Source organism: Lepidochelys kempii, chromosome 4 (assembly GCF_965140285.1).
Source record: "Lepidochelys kempii isolate rLepKem1 chromosome 4, rLepKem1.hap1, whole genome shotgun sequence".
NCBI classification, from domain to species: Eukaryota; Metazoa; Chordata; order Testudines; family Cheloniidae; genus Lepidochelys; species Lepidochelys kempii.
Window position 1 is genome coordinate 19445117 of NC_136383.1, and position 21519 is coordinate 19466635.

Consider the following 21519-nt stretch of genomic DNA (forward strand, 5'->3'; position numbering starts at 1 on the left):
TTGTAGTGTAGACAAGGCCAGAGTTACTAAATGCAATTCATTACAAGTGTTGAATTTAGGAATCTAGATGTCACAATGGATTAACACTTGTTAGATACACTTTTAGAACCTGGATTTAAATCTTAGTTCACAGGAGAGAATATATTTGGTTCTGATATACTAATACAGTTACTTATCAGGCCTGGACATTACTGACCTAACTAGATGACACACCTGTCGAGTTGCTGAGGTGTGTTACATCAAGTGGTGTTGTTAGGAGTCCTGTTGATTTCATTGGTACTGTAGAACCTCAAGAGTTATGAACGGACCGGTCAACCACACACCTCATTTGGAACCAGAAGTACACAATCAGGCAGCAGCAGAGACAAAAAAGAAAAAAAGCAAATACAGTACAGTACTGTTAGATGTAAGCGCTAAAAAGAGTTTTTAAAAAAAGATTTGACAAGATAAGGAAATTGTTTCTGTGCTTATTTCATTTAAATTAAGATGTTAAAAGCATTTTTCTTTTGCATAGTAAAGTTCCAAAGCTGTATTAAGTCAATGTTCAATTGTAAACTTTTGAAAGAACAACCAGAACGTTTTGTTCAGAATTACAAACAGCCTCCATTCCCACGATGTTTGTAACTCTGAGGTTCTCCTGTACTACTTGCGTTGCAAGCTAACTACATGCATCATTGTTTGCGGCATTTGGGCCTTTGTTTGCTGATCATTGACCTTTCACTCCTTATGAGCCATTATCAGTCCTGGTCCTGCGATGTGCCGGTTGCAGTATTCTTCCATTGTGCAGGGTGTTGCTGTAGCAGTCTGCCCAAGCACAACACAGTGCAAGAATGAGTACATGGTGTTGCTATGACTATTCAGGAGCAGTTAATGTACTAAAAATAATTAGAATGTTTTCAGTATACCAAAATTATTTTTTATTCCTCCCATCTCCCAGAAAACACACTAGTCTATAGACTGAGTAGAAAATTTTAAGATGACTTTTGCATTTCAGCTCCTAAGTCCCATTGACTTTTAAAGACACTTAGGGTCCTAAGTGCCAAAGTCAATTTTGAAAAAAGACAAGCTCCTATGTCATTTCGGCGCTTCTGAAATTTTTACCTATTTTAGCCTACTAATAATTTTTCATAAGTCAATTTGATATATTTTAAGGTTCATATTTCTTATTTTTGTAACTCAAGCAGCCACATTGATTTTTGTATCAATCATACAAAACAGGGCTTTAATAACTCTCAACTGCAAAGAGCATAAATGCGAGCAGAGAAGAGAGCTGCATGTAGCTGAATTCATGGTAGCTTTAGTGAGAATGTTTTCCCTAATGCTGACATGGCCACAGAGGATCTCTCTATTTCTAAAAACTCAGAATCCGTCATTCTTTCTCTCTCTAATCCTTTGCCCAGTGGACGTAGCATAGTTATCATACTTCTGATCATGGTGGGTTGGGGAAATTCCCTTGGAACCCATCAACACTTAGTTGTCCAGAGGAGTTTTTGCTAAGTAACTTTATGTAGCAAGAACTTTTTCTGTTAATAGACAAAAACTAACAATTACAATATTGAACACATCCTTGGCAGGAGTGGAGGTGTATAAAGATACTCAGTGTTGGCTCTCAATGAATTTAGCATCCCTAAAATTCTTTCTTCCTCTGCAGTTCACAGAAGGCCCTTTGCTGGATGGGCTGTACTGGGAGATGTGGTACAACAATAAAACCATGGCAGAAAACAAAAGTTTCATTTATTATGAGAATCTGCTTTTGGGGGTGCCTCGTGTTCGGCAGCTGAAAGTGAGAAATGGGACATGCTCGATACCTGAGGACTTAAAAGATGAAATTAAAGAGTGCTATGATGTTTATTCTGTTGCTAATGAAGATACTGCTCCTTTTGGGCTCCGAAATGGAACAGCGTATGTATTTCTCTCTCATCCACTTAGCCAAGTGTGCATTCTGCAATTCTGTGGGTGTTTTTATCTAATTCTCCATTGATATCTGGTACCTGCCAAAAGCAACATCTTAATTATTGCGTGTTCTGCATGTAAACTCTTCCTTTACAGTTAAATCTAAAACAGTTGTCAACTCTAAATTAGTTTCTTCCACCTGTATGAAATCAGTCTATTAGTTCTGTTCTTGGCCTTACTGGTTTAGATACATCCAAGTCTGCCACCAACGGGTATGTCCATTGCCTAGAAATGCAATGTGATCTAAGCATCACAGTTGAAGCCAGAAGTCTCAACTTCTAATTCTGGATTTGACTGCTTACTCACTGAGTGTCTTTGGTTAAATTGTCTTCCCCATGCACAAAGTGGAAATACTACTTATCTCCCTCACAGTGGTGTTGTAAAGTATTATATGCTGCTTTTTGTTTCACTAAGAGAATACAACTCCCTGTGCCAATTGAGAGTATTCTGTTGTCAAGACATAGTTAATTTACTGTGACTTGTTATTATCTATCTTTACTATTAATTTTGTCTGTTAATATCAAGAGACCCTCTAGTACATCTTTCCAGGTTACAGATACCACATCTTATTAATATCTCTTGTAAATTATTGCAATTGGGGTTTTTTTGTGTGATCAAGCTAGTGTATATGCTGTTACACATGAAAAGAGTGAGTAATGTATTCTTTCTCTTGCTGTCTTAAACCAGCTGGACTTACACCAATGAACAAGATTTGAATGGGAGCAGCCACTGGGGGTTGATTGCCTCATACAGTGGGGCTGGTTATTATCAAGATCTGTCACGAAGCAGAGAGGAGACAGCCACACAGATTGCTAACCTTAAGAAATACTTGTGGCTGGATAGAGGGACAAGAGCAGCCTTTATTGATTTCTCTGTGTACAATGCGAACATCAATCTATTCTGTATTGTCAGGTATTTATAAAACTTTGGATAGCATTTATGTTCTCTCAAATGACATTGCACAAACAGTAGATATGGGATTTGCTTTATTTTGTATCATGGGAATTGATCAATATGCACTGAATCTTACTATGTAGTGAAGTGAGAGCCTCTTGGAACTTTTCAGCAAGAGGAAGAGTTATTTGTATTGCTAATGATTTCCACCCCAAATGCTTACATTTGGATAGCCCTTGGAGTTAGTTGGTTAGCATCTACGGCCCTCAAGGAGTCACTAGAGAAGACACCTGAGTATCCTGTCCAGCATGTCCACAGAGCCTAGCCACCTTTCTCTTGTGTACTACTTCCTTCTAATTGACAATTTTGAAATGAGTCCAATTTTTTAAGGTGTTTTTTCCCCCAGGTAATTCCTGTTTGAGAAGAAAGCATGAATTTCTTATTGTGTTCAGAATTTGTCCGCTATCACTACCAAATATAGGAAGACTTGGTACATTTGAAAAAGATTAGCTGAAGGCAGTTGAGCCTGGGTCAGATTATGAGAGCATCTTTTTGATGTTGAGGATTTATCCTAAATGAGTTAAGGAACCATGTAGCTACGTGGAATGGGAAGTTTATATTCTGAAAGATGCACTACATAACTATTCTTTGTAAAAATCAGGATTCTTCTGTGACTTTAAAAAATTCCAATATTTGTTTTAAACTATATTTCTAAATGCAGTTACTGAAATGATCTGAAATCAGTGACTCTGTTCCAAAGGACAGTGCTGCGTCTTAAAATCACACACACAAAAAATCCTTACATATATTATTAACAGCACCTACAATTATGAAAAGGCCAACATTTTTTTTAAATTGCTGGTTGACGACTTTTTAGTCTGAAAAGTGAAACTAGACATACAAACTTCAAATCCCGGTACTCAGGTTGCAGACAGTAGGGACCAAAGTTTAAAGTGTGAGTGCAACAGAAGATGTCTATGTGCAGATTAGGGATTTGTATACATACAGTCTTGCTTTATACGATGTCTTGTGTGTGTCACCTGAGTGCGAAATTGTGCACATACTTTAAAATTTTGTCTATACAGGAATTTTTAAGTCAAACAACTCCCATCCTTGTTAAAAAATTTTAGAGCTAAAATTTTTAATAATTAAAACTCATGAAAATGTTTTTCTACTACTCTTAGATTTTTGTAAAATTTCCTGCTGACAAATTTTAAGTCTAAGCTTATGTTGAAGTAATTTTCAGACTCTGTGTCTAAAACATAGTATTTTTGTTTTCTTTTTAAAATGCAGGTTATTAGTGGAGTTTCCAGCAACAGGCGGCCTCATTACATCTTGGCAGTTTCAGCCAGTGAAGCTTATCCATTACATTTCTAGTTTTGATTTCTTCCTGGCAGCCTGTGAAATGGCCTTTTGTCTCTTCACCCTTTATTATATTGTAGAAGAGATCTTGGAAATTCGCATCCATAAACTGCATTACTTCAGGAGTCTCTGGAATTGTCTTGATATCCTTATCATTGTGGTGGGTAATGGCTTATGGATATGAATCTTTGATATTCTAGTATTGCTTTCTTTGAAGAGTTTTCCTGGAAGTGTTCAGTGCACTCAGCACTAGTGGCATGGGTATAGGGCACAAATGTGTGCTGAAGGGGACAGTAACCACATTCTAATTACATGACTTCAGTGAGATTACTCATGGCAGAAGGTACTATTCAGTGGGAGAAAGGGTATCACGATTTAGATTATGTATATTTTGCTGAATTTCCTTGATTCTCCTATTCAGTGGCATCTTTAGGAGAGGATCTGAAAGGATTCTACTGTGTACACAGGGATTTTTAGCATTTTTCAGGTTTTTAATCTCCTTCCCTCTATACAAAGCTATTTTGAAATAATTTTCTTCCAATGATTCTTGAAGCTGCGGGGACAGCCATGAGGAGAGGAAACTATAACAATTTCTGCTTTATCGTGGCTCTCCCATACTTCCACATCTCAAATACCAGCAAATGCAATGATTTTTTGAGTGGCATTCCGGTGACGACGTTCTCTGCTTTAAAGCCAACACTTTTGGGAATTTTGAGAGCGTGGGTGGGTATTTGCAAAGTAATACTAACAAATCTTAGTGTTTTTATTCAGATACTTAGCCAGCTAATAACAAGTTTTGAATGACATTGCTTATGACTCGCCAACCAGACCCAAGTGCCAGAGAGTGTAGTTGATTGCACTGCACAGCCTGCACCAGCATGTTTTCCATATAGTACAAGTCAAGTTTGGCTTCCTGATAAAGTAGACCGAATGTTCTCTTTGTACGGAGTGAAAAATTTACCTTTGAACTTCAGGCTCCTGTGTAATCCATGATGTAGACCCCTGTGGTGGGGTTTTGCCAACTTTGCTTTATACAAATACATTTACCAATAATGTAACAATTGAAATATACATGGTACCAGGAGCCAGCAGCTTCTACATTTTTATTCTAGACTCTGATTAGTGTTCTCTAGCCTTGGGCAAGTCACTTTAACATCTCTGCCTTAATATTCCTGTCTGTAACATGGGGAATACCACCTCCCTATTGGGAATTTGTGACTGAAGAGTTTGAATGATCACTTAAACTATATGCCTCTACGGCATTAAGTGGGGAAAAATGAGAAATTTCATTGCTATAGTCAGAATGTACCACATATTTAAATCGGGTTGTCAAACTAATTCAGAGGAGAGGGCTGAGTTCTGTGTGTAATTATGGTCCATGGGCCAGGGTACAAATTCAGGACGATATACTCCCCACAATGCACAGTGCCGTGTTCACTGATGTCATTAAAAGATTTTGGTGATGATCAAGGGTGGAAGTTGACCATTGTGGTAGTAGCTAAACATGTAGTTATTGTTTGTTCTGTGCATTATTGGCCCTTCATGACTCAGTGAGAAAAGTTGCTCGCTCTTTGGGCCATCATTATTCCTGCCCTTAATTTCTCTTCCTCTTCTTTCTCTCCCTGGTCTTTGTGAATCTCCTCTCTTTTCTTCTCTTTTCTCTTCTCTGCATTTCCTTCCCTTCAGCAACTCTCATTTTCCAGACCCCGTGGGGTTCACTCCTGAAACCGTTGTCCAGTCCATCCGCTAAAATGATCAATACAGGGAGAGTGTAGTTGATCTGAGTCATTGTTTCAGGCTGTCTGCAGCTTCAGGCAGACATTAGTGCATTGATTTAAATTATGCTTGTGTTTAGAAAGTAGTCAGCACACACGAGGGCTAGAAACTTTATTGTGGTCTGCATGACATTCAGAATCAAAGCTTTCATTTAAGATAAACATCTTGTGGGCTAGATCTAGTCTGTAGGCACTGATTGCCACACCAGCCTTTTCCTTTTTTGTTTTAAATCTATTTATGTAGTGGCGTTTAAAACCTATTCAGTCAAGTGTTTCTTATTGTGTATTTCTTTTCTACTCAGCTATCCGTAGCAGCTATAGGAATTAACATATATAGAAGGTCAACAGTGGACATGTTACTGAAGAAGCAGCTGGAAGATCAAAACGCTTTCCCCAATTTTGAACCTTTGGCATATTGGCAAATACAATTCAACAACATTGCTGCCGTCACTGTGTTTTTTGTCTGGATTAAGGTAAATCATAATACTTCAGATTGGAATGAAGCTTTTTAACACATATGCTAATGTAACTGCAAGAAATATCTTTGATTTGTTTCTGCACCTTGGAAACAACCAACTACATTCCAAGCTTGCTCACATTTCTGCTGAGGCTAACCATGGAAAATTTCAGACCAAAAACGTGTAAGTGAAACTATGTGCGAGTGAAAACAGGGTTATCTTGAAACCTAATTTTAGAAAAAAAGAATCAGTAATAGTGCTAATGCTGATAGTGCTCATAGTAAATTGTGTGAAAAAATCAGTCTAATCTTGTTGTTCCTTGACCCAGTGACAAGTCACTAGCCCTAATTAGTTCCTGTTCTCTCCCAGCCTGATGCAGCTGTTGACATTTCATCAATTGACTCGTATACAAAAGTCCTATAATGTTAAGACGTGGATAGTTTCTAAAACACATGGATTCCGTGACTGCTGTGTTGAAGCTACATACTCATTAGTGTTTAATATGATAATACTTTTGCTTTCCTGGAGTCTTCCTTGCTGTCTTTCACTTTTTTTGTGTTCTTCCCTTTATATGGCTATTTATGGTTTAGTCAAAACTGACATTATACCAGCAGCAAAGACTTTAAACTAGGGCAGCTGGTTTAAAACTGTGTTTTCTGTCAGACCATTTCTATGGCCTGTCCATTCAGATGAAGGGAATATTAGGATAAGAAGACTAGCTTCATTGAACCAGTAGCTATTATGGATGTGCTTAAAGGTGTAGCCATTTAATAACTAAGCTTTAAAATGGAGCAAGTTCATACCTCTGCTTGTGCTGTTTTAATTTCTCTAGATAAAGGCTAGATAATATTGGCAGTTTTTAATGCTGAAACTATTTTCACAACTGACAGGCCTAGAAACTTTTTAAAAATGGGGATAGACTGTAATAATGACACCATGGGGTTCCATGTTCAATGTGTTTCAGTGATTTCCACATCATGTGTGCTTGGTTTACAAGAAAAAAGAAAAGGAGTACTTGTGGCACCTTAGAGACTAACCAATTTATTTGAGCATAAGCTTTCGTGAGCTACAGCTCACTTCATCGGATGCATACTGTGGAAAGTACAGAAGATCTTTTTATACACACAAACCATGAAAAAATGGGTGTTTACCACTACAAAAGGTTTTCTCTCCCCCCACCCCACTCTCCTGCTGGTAATAGCTTATCTAAAGTGATCACTCTCCTTACAATGTGTATGATAATCAAGTTGGGCCATTTCCAGCACAAGGTAACCTATTATTATTATTATTATTTTATTTATTATTATGATGCAAGGTAATCTATTTCACCTTGTTTTTTCCTCCCCCCCTCCTCCCCCAGGGTTCTTGTTAAACCCTGGATTTGTGCTGGAAATGGCCCACCTTGATTATCGTACACATTGTAAGGAGAGTGATCTCTTTAGATAAGCTATTACCAGCAGGAGAGTGGGGTGGGGGGAGAGAGAACCTTTTGTAGTGGTAAACACCCATTTTTTCATGGTTTGTGTGTATAAAAAGATCTTCTGTACTTTCCACAGTATGCATCCGATGAAGTGAGCTGTAGCTCACGAAAGCTTATGCTCAATGAATTGGTTAGTCTCTAAGGTGCCACAAGTACTCCTTTTCTTTTTGTGAATACAGACTAACACGGCTGTTACTCTGAAAGAAAAAAGATGTCTTTCCTAACTCCCAACCCTGATAGTTTATCCTAGGATCTGAGAGTCATGCTGGGTTATTCCGTCTACACATAATTGCTAGTAATAAAATTTATTTGGGCTGAATCAGGCCCTCGGGGTTGCACAGGTGTCACAATCAGCCCTCAGTGGATTTGCTCAAGTACAACTCACCAGAACTAAAGTTAACAATTCTGCTGATGAATGAAAGAATAGAATCCAGCTGAGTTTTATCAGGGCTGAGAGGAGTAAAAACTAGTTAACAATTAACTTGTATTACTTAAAATTAATCGATATAACTCTGACTATGCCAAGAGAGCTGATTTCTTGAGTAAGAAGGTGCTATATTTGTAGCCACTTTTCAGAATAGAACTGCACTTCAGATAACTAGGTTTTTAGAGCAGCAGTTTCCAACCTGGAGGCCACAGGGATTTCTGAAGGGTCGTGTGGGGCTGCCACTCTATATGTTCCTAGCTTTCCTTTTCCAGAAGCGGCACCTTGTAGTGCTGCCACTGAAACATTGCTTTCTGTGCCTCTGGTAACAAACTGCACTTCTAAAGGGGGCTGTAACAGAATCAAAGGGTTGGGAATCACTGTTTGAGGAAGTCTAGCAAATGTGAAGGAAGACCCTATTTCGACTGATTTCCATTGCCCCTCGCTGTAGGATACTTCTCGTACAGCTTCTCCACCTTGCAAGAAGTAGGTTCTAATGTATATTTAAAATTTCCTCTGGCTCTCCTATGATCTCATTTTATGCATCCAAAATTTTTTAGTAATCTATTAATTTCTGGAAATGAAGTTGATAGTAACTCAGTGTATCTTGATGTGGAGAAGGGAACCTTGAGATATGAATGCATATATCACATGGGACTATTTAAAGTGCTCTGGCAAATCTAAATCTTGGCATTCGAGTAGCTCCCCCATGATAGTTTTTTGTCCATGTCCATCTTTGTTTTCCGTCCTCTAGATGTAATGAGTTCTAGAAGGAAACTTTTTTGTTAATGAACTGGTGAAGCTATCTATTGCATGGGCATCTTAGCATTACATCAATGGAGAGAGAATTCCCTCTGTACGCTTTAGGAAGTAACACAAATTCATTCTTAATCTACCAAGTGACTTGTGTATTCTACCACTATGATATAAAGTATAAAACAAAGCATAACTATGTGCCATTTTTACACTTAGAGATGGTGAATGTTAACAAATATAAATTGAAAATTCCTGACTGTCTTCTGCTTCATGTTTAAATAAAAAACAAAAAACCCAACAAGCCTGTAGGGAGGTTTCTTAAAAAGGCATGCTTCAATATTTCCCCCCCTTCAAAATAGTTCTAATATTGGTAGTCCAACACTGGAATAACTCTGCAATAAAACCAGTGTGCGCAAATAATGGAGCAGGATTGGAAATTTGGTTCTCCCTCAATGAATTTTTCTCTCATTTCTAGTATGAGTGTTTTGATAGAAGGGATATTTGTAAAAATAAAAGTAGATTGATTTTCTGTATCTTCAATATTAAGTGCTATGAGATTTGAATACACTTTGAATGTGAGGGGTTGGAACGTTGCTCATTCATTAGTAGTTGTCTGTCTTGTTTTTACATCTATTTCTCTTTTTTTAACAGCTCTTCAAATTTGTCAGCTTCAACAGAACAATGAGCCAGTTATCCACCACCATGTCTCGCTGTGCCAAAGATGTCATTGGCTTTGCTATTATGTTTTTCATTATTTTCTTAGCATATGCTCAGCTGGCTTACCTTGTGTTTGGCACTCAAGTTGATGACTTCAGTACTTTCCAGGAGTGTGTGTGAGTATAATAATAATAAACAGTTCTTCAGTACATCAGCAAATGACCTCCGCTACCTCATTGAAGACAGAAGGTTTTATTATAGCTCCCAGTTATATATAAAAGTTCTAGAGAGCTGACTGTTTTTGTAGGTATATGGGATTTCTGTTACACTTTTTAGAAACTGTTTCAGTATACTTTGTTGAAAAAAAAATAGTCACTCTACAATACTAAATATGACAGATGCACATAATAAACCATTTTTCTAAAAACTTCAAGTATGTCCTGACAAAAATTATATTAAACATAAAGACGACTTCTTCTTTCTCAACATTTGAAGAGATGGGCAACTCTTTCAAATAGATGGAAGTCATAGGGTTTTGAGAATGTATCGCTGACTGTTACATTACTTTACATTGCAGTAGTGATCTACATTTAGTTACTGAGTGATTGCATAGTACCCTAAAAACTGCAGAACATCCCGTTAACCACGTGTGACTAATTGCTTACTGGATGGTGACTATTCCAAGTTGTACAGCATAATGGTGATTTTAAAAAGTCTTATAATGTGTAAAGAGACGTTGGATTTAGTTCAGTTAGGTTCTACTCCACTGTGACTGTGAGGACATTAGTGATGAGCATGAAAATTTAATTAGCACAGCAACTGACTAACATTCAAAAAAATACAGTTCTCCCTACCACACTTCCTCTCCCCTCCATCCCACTCCATAATGAAAATGCTTAGCTCAAAATAGAATGAAATGTCACAAATTTGCTGCCAGAATTCAAAAATGTTTTAACAGCTGGACATGTTTTTGTTTTGTTTTTAAAGCTTTACTCAGTTCCGCATCATTTTGGGAGACTTTAACTTTACAGAGGTTGAAGAAGCTAACAGAGTTTTGGGACCAATTTATTTCACTACATTTGTGTTCTTTATGTTCTTCATTCTTTTGGTATGTAAGCCTTTGTTTATGGAGGGGGACAGGTGTTTTCAGTTACTTTCATCTTTACATCTCTGACTCCTATTATTTTTGGGTGACAGAAAGCTTATAACACAACTGGAAATTTACCCTTTAACAGATGCCCGTCTCTACACTCTTATTTGTCTTTTTCAAAATAAAGTTGCATTGCATTTCCCCGCCACAGCCCTTCAAATGTTTTCCTGATACAAGAATATTTTTTTCTTCTGAAATCTAACCAGTGACTTGCTCTATAAGCGCTTCACAAGTAGATCAACAGCATTATGGTGAGGAACTGTAGTACTCCACTGTACATGCTGCATCTTTATTTATAAACAGTGCTCATGTTTGGGGCTGGATGTTGCTGTAATCTGACGAAGGAATTGAAATGTTAGACTACCATTAAGCGAGTCTGTTCACTACCAGTTATCACTGGTACTGAATACGTATCATGTTATTTTAATGAATTAAGGGGTTGGGAGTGGAAGAAAGACACTCTTACCCCCCACAAAACATTTTTCATTGTTAGATGCAATATTCTTGAGATCAGAACCATTCACAACCTCTTGAAAGTTGCTTTGACTCTGTGGTGCAATTGCTGGTGGTCTGACAGGCAAATTTTTGCAAGATTGGAGCAATTTGCAGAGTCATTGAAGGCATTCATTTTTATGGTGGTATGTCCACCTTGAAAATAAGCTTGTCCAAGAGTCAGTGTCTTTCTAATCTCCTCCTCCAACTGCTGGATGTGTTCAACAACACTATATTTGTTAAAATATTTTAAAACATTTATGCAGCAGTGGTACACTTTCTTGAATAAGATGTAGAGAAAAGATGGTACCTAACTTGTTTTGACCGGGGTGTTAATGATTTTAGAGCGAATTGGGGCTCTTGTGTAGCAACCTAGCCCCGAGAAGGAAAATCTACAAGGCTAGTGTGGAGAGAGAGCAGAGGTAAAAATTTTCAAAGGGACTTAGGAGCCAAAGTCACCTTGATTTTTTGTCTTTCAGTGAAAATTAAGCTGCTAAATGCCAAAGTCACTTTTGAAAATGGGACTTAAGTGATTTAGGGACTTCAGTGCTTTTGAAAATTCTATTCCAGCTTTTTTAAAAAAACCCTATCTTTTAATAGGAGTAGTAACTTTCCCTTAGCATGCTTCATCCACAGACCAATCACATTGGGTGATGAGAGCAATTTCCAAGACCACTCCCACTACCTTTATATACTTTTCCATTAATTACTACTGCTTTCAAATACCATCACTAAGGCTGCGATTTAGTCACGGATTCCATGACTTCAGCCAGCCTTTGCTGGGAGCTGCAGGGTCCCCTGCCACCCGTGACTTTTACTAAAACTATCCGTGACAAAATCTTAGCCTTAACCATCACCCTAATGATACCACCAATATGGAGTGGAAATCTCAAAGTTATTCCCAAATCTGGAGCTCCCACATGGTGATTTGGTATACTGCTGATAACCTATTAGGACACCATTTTTCTGACATTGATTCTGTGGTTAATTAAAGTACTATTGTCTGAAACAACTTTCTACATTATTTCATGCTGTCTCTTATCTCATATAGTTTTTGGATGTTACGTTGTTTGTGTGTGATAAGTGTTGAGTGCATCTATTCTGTTATAATTATGAGACTAAGAAGTTTGTTAAAAATTTAACTGGTCCAAGGAAGAGTGAGCTAGCAAATGCAACATGGCACACTTGAACTTAGGAGGGACGTTAAGCAGGTTTGAAATCCGTTGTGAAACATCTCAAAGTTAAACAAATGGAGGATGGTATTTTACAGGAGGAAAAAACCCTTTTAATTAGAGTAAGTCACGGCATCACTGATGGATGTGGCCTACTTCTTTTGTTTATGTTAAGCAGTAGAGTGAGCCTCTTACTTCGTGGCTGCTATCTTGTTATAATGTTACAGCCTGTCAGGGAACTTGCAGTACTACACCATATTTTGTGTGTTCATTCCCATTTTCGGGTATTGTCATAAGGATTGAATGGAATTGTGTTGAGAGCTCCTGTAGAGCATTGTGATACAAAGCTAGGAAAGATGCATTAAAACAGCAGCATTCTTAAATCTTGCTGTTGTGAATTGAAGGCAAAATGAGCATAAGTCAAGGATGGGGCTCCAGCCTTTCTTTTTAATTGTCCTGGCCTTTGGCTGTGGTGCACAGTGATATATGGATATACATTTTTAAAATTTCCTTCTAGAGAAAATGTACTGAAGACATAAATGCTTTTTGCATGGGAATGCAACGCTTATTTCAGAGTAGTCCTAGGAATGCCTATCATGTAGACTTGTGCAAAGACACTTATTGGGCATAAATGTGCCTTATTGGTATTTTGATACATATATTTACTCTTTGGTATGGCTTCTTTCAAGTAGTTAGTGTATGTCTGGCATATTAAATATTTGACACATGTAGCAGTTTGAAATGGTTGACTTTTAATTCCTGATATCATTTATATAGCAATTAAATTCTTATCAAATTTCATATTCAGGAAATATATATGTGCACAGTAGTGGATAGTTTTTTAGACCTGCTCTATACTAAAAATAAAACTGTGTTTGTAATCAGGTAGTTACACTGTCATCTGACCTGGTTAAAACAGAACAATTGTGTCCACACACAAGCTTTTAGCATAATACAGTTATGTTTGTAGTGCATATGTCATGCAGTCTAAATTCATGTATAATGGCCTGCTGGGAAAATCTGGGCAGCTGTTTGAAACCATCTCAGCAGGGGATAGTTGGGACAGGAGGGCATGTAATGCAGACGAGAACTAGCTTCTCGTGGGACATGACCCTCTGAGATGTCGTACCACAGCAAAGAATGGTCAAGTAAGTGACATGGGCAGGATTGGGGTCCCATTAACAGTACAACAAAAGTGTGACAAACTGTAACAGGAAGATATGAGTGCCTAGATAGTGTTCTACCTTGCCAGCAGCCTATTAACTGCCGCAACTATTGGAATAATAATTAGTAATCAATTAACCATGTTGTTCATTGGTTACATTCGGTTAAATATTGTTGTGGGTGCAGAACCTTACCTTTCAATATCTTGGCTGTTTAATATTACTTTCTAACTGAGGTCACCCCTCCCTTTAAAAAAAAAAAAAAAAAAAAAAAGTAAATCCATAGGCTGGACTTCGTAGGGTATTTGTGAGATTGCTACAACAATGGTGGTGTAGTAGTAGTAATGGTCAGGTATACTGTCAGACTCTAGAATTGTATTTTTTAAGCTGAATTTTTAATTTGACTTTTTAAACAGAACATGTTTTTGGCCATTATCAATGATACTTATTCAGAGGTCAAATCCGATATGGCCCAGCAGAAGGCGGAAATGGAACTGTCCGATCTTATCAAAAAGGTAAAACAGTTTTGTTACAAATACTGACTTTGTATTGGCCAGATTCCAGACTCATTTCTGCCTGGTTTACTGTATAAAATACTAAAGTGCTGTATGGGCAACACTGAGTCAAACCAATCTACTGCTGAATAAAGCAAAAAACCCAATGGGCAGTAAAGGCAAGTCAGTCAGAATTAAGTACAAATTTTAAAATGAATTATGTAACTTCATGTTGGTTTCTAGTAACCTGAGACTTGGAACACTGAATCCAATCTCCTTGTATGTGATGTACTGGAGTAGCTGAATCGGCATTGATAAAGATTTCTGATGTGGAATTGGATTAGACTAAAACTCTAAATCTGCCAGGGTTTAGTTTGCTTACTTTATTCTATTTCTAATTATTTTGAACTCTGATTTGCAGTACCTTTTACTGCACAACCATACATGCAGGGTATCACACATTCATATGTACAGTAAAAGCTGTTTTATCCTGCACTTCACCAACCGGAAAGCTCTATAAACCAGCATTTCTGATCTTCATTGAAATTCCAGTTTATAGTCCGGTTGGCGTGGGGCTGGCAGGGGGTTAGGGCATGGCGGGGCTTGAGCTGCTCCTAGACCACGGCACGGTAGGCGGCTCAGCCAATGGGAGCTGTGGAGCTAGCCCTCAGAGCCAGGCAGGGGCAGCGTGCTCGGAGCCACCTGCCACGCCTCCGCCTAAGAGCACCCAGGACAGGTCACTGCTTGCGGGGAGCTGCCTTAGGTGACCCCTTCCTCACCCCCGGATCCAGTACCCCACACACTCTCTCCTGTGCCCCAACCTGCTGCCGTGAGCCCCCTCCTACACCCAAGCTCCCTCCCAGAGCCTGCGCCCCAACCTCCAGCCCCGCTCCCACACCCAAACTCCCTCCCTCTTAGTTAACCGGAATTTTTCACTTACTGGCACCCCTCATTTCCCCAACATGCCGGATAAAACAGCTTACACTCTATATTGGGAGTTGCTGATTGCAGCCACTGTTTAGGCTCCTAAAGTTAGCTGCCTGCTTGTGTGTGTGCGCGCGCATGAATATGTAGAGAGATTTATATCTAGACCAAGGTTGGTTTATTTGTGTCCTATATAGAAAATGGCTAAATTTGTAGCCAACATACTTCAAAGTTTTGAATGTGGTTATTAAAGTAGAGGAGAAAACTAAGTGTTGTGTTGTTGTTGGAATGAAGTGGTACAAAATTTTCATCCCCAGAATTTATTTCAAAATTAGATAGCGATTTACAAAATGAATAAACTAAATATGTTGTTTTGCACCCAGAACTACTGGCAGGAATTTTCAAAGGTGCCTAACATAGTTAAAAGCTCAACTCCCATTGACTTCAGTGGGAGTTGGGCATCTGAATTCCTTAGGTCCTTTGGAATCCTAGCCACTGGTGCAAGTATGCCTACCATAATTCATAGAAACAGGGAAATGAGATGAAAAAGATGTACTGGGTTATCTTGTCCATTCAGGGCCATGAGGGCCTGATGAAATACATCCTGAAATACTCAAGGAGTTGACTGAGCTGATACCTGAGCCATTAGCTATTTATCTGTCTTCATGGAAGACAGGAGAGATTCCGCAGGTGCCCATCTATAAAAAGTGAAATAAAGACAATCCGGGGAATTACAGACCAGTCAGCTTAACTTCAGGACCCGGAAAGATAATGGAACAAATAATTAAGCAATCAATTTGCAAACACCTAGAGGATAATAAGTAAACAGTCAGCATGGATTTGTCAAGAACAAATCATGTCAAACCAACCTAATAGCTTTCTTTGACAGGGTAACAAGCTGTGAATGGGGAGAAGCGGTAGATGTGATATATTTTTCCTCTAGTAAGCCTTTTGATACTGTCTTGTGTGACCAACTAGGGAAATGCAACCTAAATGGAGCTACTATAAGGTGGGTGCATAACTGGTTGGGAAACCGTTCCTAGAGAATAGTTATCAGTGATTCACAGTCAAGTTGGAAGGGCACATCAAGTGAGGCCCTCCAGGGGTCAGTTCTGGGTCCGGTTCTGTTCAATATCTTCATCAATGATTTTAGATAATGGCAGAGAGAGAACACTTATAAAGTTTGTGGATGATACAAGCTGGGAGGGGTTGCAAATGCTTTGAAGGATAGGATTAAAATTCAAAATGATCTGGACAAACTGGAGAAATGGTCTGAAGTAAATAGGATGAAATTCAATAATGGCAAATGCAAAGTACTCCATTTAGGAAGGAACAATCAGTTGCACACATACAAAATGGGAAATGACTGCCTAGGAAGGAGTACTGCAGAAAGGGACCTGGAGATCATAGTGGATCACAAGCTACATATGAGTTAACAGTGTAACACTGTTTGCTTTTTTTTTTTTTTTTTTTTTTGCACAATATTCTGGGATGTATTAACAGGAGTGCTGTAAGCAAGACACAAGTAATTCTGCTCTACTGCACACTGATTAGGCCTCAGCTGGAGTATTGTGTCCCATTCGGGGCACCACATTTCAGGAAAGATGTGGACAAATTGGAGAAAGTCCAGAGAAGAGGAACAAAAATGATTAAAGGTCTAGAAAATATGACCTATGAGGGAAGATTGAAAAAATTGGGTTTGTTTAGTCTAGAGAAGAGAAGGCTGAGAGGGACATGATCATTTTCAAGTACATCAAAGGTTGTTAGAAGGAGGAAGGGAGGATGATTGTTCTCGTTAACCTCTGATGATAGGACAAGAAGCAATGGGCTTAAATTGCAGCAAGGGAGGTTTAGGTTGAAAAACTTCCTGTCAGGGAAGTTAAGCACTGAGCTAAATAGCCTAGGGAGGTTGTGGAATCTCTGTCATTGGAGATTTTTAAGAGTGGGTTAGACAAACACCTGTCAGGGATAGTCTAGAACAGCAGTTCTCAAACTGTGGGTCACAACCCCAAAGAGGGTTGCCACCCCATTTTAATGGGGTTGCCTGGGCTGGCTTAGACTTGACCAAGCCCCACCACCTGGGGCTGAAACTGAAGCCCAAGGGCTTCAGCCCTGGGCGTCAGGGCTCAAGTTACAGGCCCCCTTCTTGGGGCTGAAGCCCTTGGGCTTTGGCTTTGCCCTCCGCCCAGGGCGGTAAGACTTGGGCGGATTCAGGCTTCGGTTCCCCTTCCTGGGGTCGTATAATTTTATCGGGATTGCGGTGCAATGAAGTTTGAGAACCCCTGGTCTAGAAGATTATACTTAATCCTGCCATGAGTGCAGGGGACTGGACTAGATGATGTCTCGAGGTCCCTTCCACTCCTATGATTACATGATTCCTCCAGTGCTTGTCAGAAAATATTTAATGAGGTTTCGCTTCATTCAGGAATGCAGGCAATCTTCTTTACATGAAACAACAAGCAAAACAAAATTAAGTATGCCATTAGAAGTAAAGTTTTTTTTATTTTCTCTCATTTTATTTTCTCTGATAGGGATACAATAAAGCCATGATTAAACTTAAATTGAAAAAAACTACTGTTGATGACATTTCAGAGAACTTGCAACAAGGTGGGGGCAAGTTAAACTTTGATGAACTACGACAGGATCTCAAGGGGTAAGAAACCAGTATTTTGTATCTTAAACAATATTCCCAAGGGACTTGTGATGCAAAGAATCTGTCTGATTTCCTCAAGGCCTGTAGGGTGTGAGGTGGAGGGAAGTCCTTTTTAAGGTACATTAATGCAAATAACAATATGCAGGAATGCTTCCATGTCTGGTGGGTTGCTAATAAAGCTTATACTTCCTTTTGTAGCGAACAGAAGGGTTTTTATGTAAATAATAGGGTGCTGGAAAATCTGCAGAGTTTCAGGAAAGTCCAAGGGCATTGCAGAAACAAACCTCCCAAAAAATGAGGGGTGCAGGAAGAGAGAAATAATGGCTAATGGTGTGAGCTGGAGTGAGGTAACTAACTTTTCTTGGCTAGTTGCATCGTACTATCTATAAGTTGGACCCTTTCGCTTCATGGTGTGTGAGGATCAGCGGAGAAGTTTTGGCACCATTACTGAAGAGGATTGGTAACAATTCATGGAGAGAAAGATGGTGGTTGCATTTAAGTAGGACCCTGCTCAAAAGGCTTACCAACTATTGCCCTCTTTCTAGCCTCCTCTTATTTTTGGAAGGATTAGAAGTTGGCATTTGAGCAACTCAGTTGCATTTTTGATTCAATATGTGTTCTCCATTCTGACAAGGGGTTTTAGGCATATGTGTGTATGAAGGTGGTATTAAAATCCATAGAGAACAATCTTTCCAGGGATGGATGCAAGCTGACTTTTTTTTTTTCAGATGTCTCAATAACCTTTGAGTGTGACTTGCCTGCAGGATTTCATGAGGATGGAAGGGGGTTGTCTTATAGTAGATGTGTTCCTCTCTCATTGACACCAAAGACAGGCAAATGAAGAACCTTTCCTCCATCAAGTGCTCTTCTAAATGGGGTCCTGTAAAGTTTCATTATGTCACCTGTCCTGTTAAGCAGAATCTGGGGAAGTTCATGAAATGTTTTGGTCTGCAGAGTCACCTTTATACAGACGGTAGTTAGGACTAGAGCTCCTGTTGATCATACAGAGATACTGCATTCTCTTTGTTTTCTCAGTGCTAGTCACAATTGGGATGTGGGTAAGAGGAAACTGTCTTAAATGCAATCCAGTGAAGAGAGAGTGATGCTGTTAGGCAGGGAAAAAACCTCTAAAGCAATGGGCTGGGGCCAAAACTGTTGGTGATATGTACCCAAGCTTTGTCAGCATGATTAGTGGACTTGGATTTGTAATGGGCAAGCTTGTAGGCAACACTGAATTAAGCATGTTCTTTGGCTTTTAGAAAATTTGCTGTAGTTAAGACTTTTTTGTTGTTTCTTCTCCGCAACATTTTTGGCAAAACATCCAAAAAAAAAAAAAAAAAAAAAAGGCAGGGGGTCCATTTTATCTTCTTTTCAGGAAGGGTCACACAGATGCAGAGATTGAAGCAATATTTACGAAGTATGACCAGGATGGGGACCAGGAATTGACAGAACATGAACATCAGCAAATGAGAGATGATCTAGAGAAAGAGAGGGTAAGTCGTGCTTTAGGGCAATTGGAAGACCTTGAACACCATCAGTTAGGTCCTTGGAGTTCCTAAGCACCAATTCTCATTTGCATTAGATTTAGACTTACTAATCTGTTACGTTGTCTAACGTTCACTCCCAACAAAACTATAAAAGGGTGAGGTAGCTCAGTGAATGAGGTCATGCAGCCTTGACCTTCAGCACACAGGTGAGAGTCTATGGATAACATGTTTGTTTTTCATGAAGGAGGATCTGGATCTGGACAGGAGCTCTCTACCACGTCCAATGAGTGGTCGAAGCTTCCCTCGCAGTCTGGATGACTCTGAAGAAGACGATGATGAGGACAGTGGACACAGCTCTAGAAGAAGAGGTAGCAGCTCTAGTGGGGTTTCATATGAAGAGTTCCAAGTGTAAGTGCAAGCAGTCCTGCAGTGTGTGGGGTTGTGGTTTTTTTTTTAAATATATATTTCTGGATATAAACCAAATGAAATCTAAGAAATGTGTTACAAAGCTAACTGTAAATAGCTGTTTATCACTTGAAATCTGTTCTCTGCATTTTAAGTTGTTGTTAGAGGATCCTGGATGAAAATGGAAACAAAAGAAATAGTAGCTCCCAGATTTAAATAAATAAGCAACTAAAAAAAAAAAAGGTTCACAATGAAGGTCACTTACCTGTAACTGAGGATCTTCAGGATGGACTCTGCATAGTCAGCGCAGCACCGATTGGCACAGCCCAAAAGTAGGAATATGCAAAGGACACTCAAAGAAATATGGATTTTTCCTACTTTAATTTGGTTGATGTCTAATGAGGGCATGTCTGTATGGCAATTTAGTGTGCAGCAAGCCCTGCCATGATTCTACAGTGCATTAACTGGCATCCAGTTAATGTACAGGACGCTGTGCATTGTAGATTCACGTTCTGGCTTGCCACGCACTAAATCGTTGTGTAGATAAGCCCTGAGTCTCTTTGGTGTAATTACAGTAAGAATGAGCCATATCACACCAGAGTCCAAGTTAACACCTCTGCTCTCAGGTGTTTGTGGAAGAATTTCATCCATGCCCATACAATGGCTGACAACCTGAAAGAAACATTGTCAATGTTAGAGTAATTCTAAAAGTCTACTCTGCTGTTCTTTCATCAGACAAAAATCGAGATTATTGTACATTCAAATAGAATTAAAGGATTGGCAGGAATTGGTATTACTTATGTTTGTATATTTGGCTGAAATGGTCTCTCTCTGTAGGCCCCAGTCACAGCAAGGATGAATGAAGTGGATATGACTTAGGGTAGCTAGAACCTGATTGACCATCTTCCTTGTTCAGTAGTAACTGTGTGTAATGATCCCAAACTGTACTACCAGTTAAAATGTCTGCAATCAAATGCCTGTGTGTTATATGTATTTTCTTTATCCCCATATAGGATGTAGAACATATCAGTTATTTTGCTTGGGATGTGATTAACTCCACTACATATATGACAGCAAAATTAACACTTCCTTTCTAAATCCCCTTCACTTGAAAACATTCTTGCATCCGATGAAGTGAGCTGTAGCTCACGAAAGCTTATGCTCAAATAAATTTGTGGGTCTCGAAGGTGCCACAAGTCCTCCTTTTTTTAAAACATTCCGTTAACTTTAAGGTTGTCTGCTATGTTCACTAGTTTTTATATGAAATTTGTTTGACAGGAAGGGTGGGTGGGTAGTTAGGTAACTAGGTCTAGGGATAATAAATAAACCTAGATGCTGTATTTCTGCAGACCACATGGGCTTCATAATCAGTAGCTCTCAAATCATCATCAAAGATGAAAATTATTATCTTAGAAAATGGTTGTATTTCTTTTTTACACATATATATAATAAAACGTTATGCAAGCCTGTAAACACCTAGCTCAGTTAGAATACATACAGACCAGAATATGGAACCCTTCATTCACCATGGGAATGCATGTCTCTCTTAAGAAGTAGCAACGGTTCTACTTATTTTTTTCTTCTCTCTCAGAGTATTGCAGAACTGAATGTGTTCTAGAGACAGTTTGCTGGGATTCATTTCTGGGCCAAAAATCTTCCACCCAGGATGCTATGGAAGTAGCACTCTCTTCTCTGTGGAAAGCAGAGTGCCTCTTGTACAATCTGTAGCAAACCTCACAAGTGGTACTGACCAGCTCTTGAGTGAGCCCCACCCGGCCTGCCATTCTTGTACAGTTTATATGACAGGATATCCCCCAAAG

The 21519-nt window shown here is 39.0% G+C and overlaps 1 protein-coding gene across 7 annotated transcripts in view; it reads left to right on the forward strand.

The window, feature by feature from the left end:
• PKD2 (polycystin 2, transient receptor potential cation channel) overlaps positions 1-21519 on the forward strand; it is a 60948-nt gene that overhangs the window by 15195 nt on the left and 24234 nt on the right. For all 7 annotated transcript variants that reach the window (XM_073340655.2, XM_073340654.2, XM_073340658.2 and 4 more), the window contains exons 4-13: positions 1652-1902; positions 2641-2865; positions 4141-4369; positions 6287-6457; positions 9754-9935; positions 10747-10867; positions 14153-14251; positions 17686-17807; positions 19183-19300; positions 19539-19702. In XM_073340655.2, coding sequence (XP_073196756.2) covers positions 1652-1902; positions 2641-2865; positions 4141-4369; positions 6287-6457; positions 9754-9935; positions 10747-10867; positions 14153-14251; positions 17686-17807; positions 19183-19300; positions 19539-19702 — 1682 coding nt within the window. The remainder of the gene's footprint in view (positions 1-1651; positions 1903-2640; positions 2866-4140; positions 4370-6286; positions 6458-9753; positions 9936-10746; positions 10868-14152; positions 14252-17685; positions 17808-19182; positions 19301-19538; positions 19703-21519) is intronic.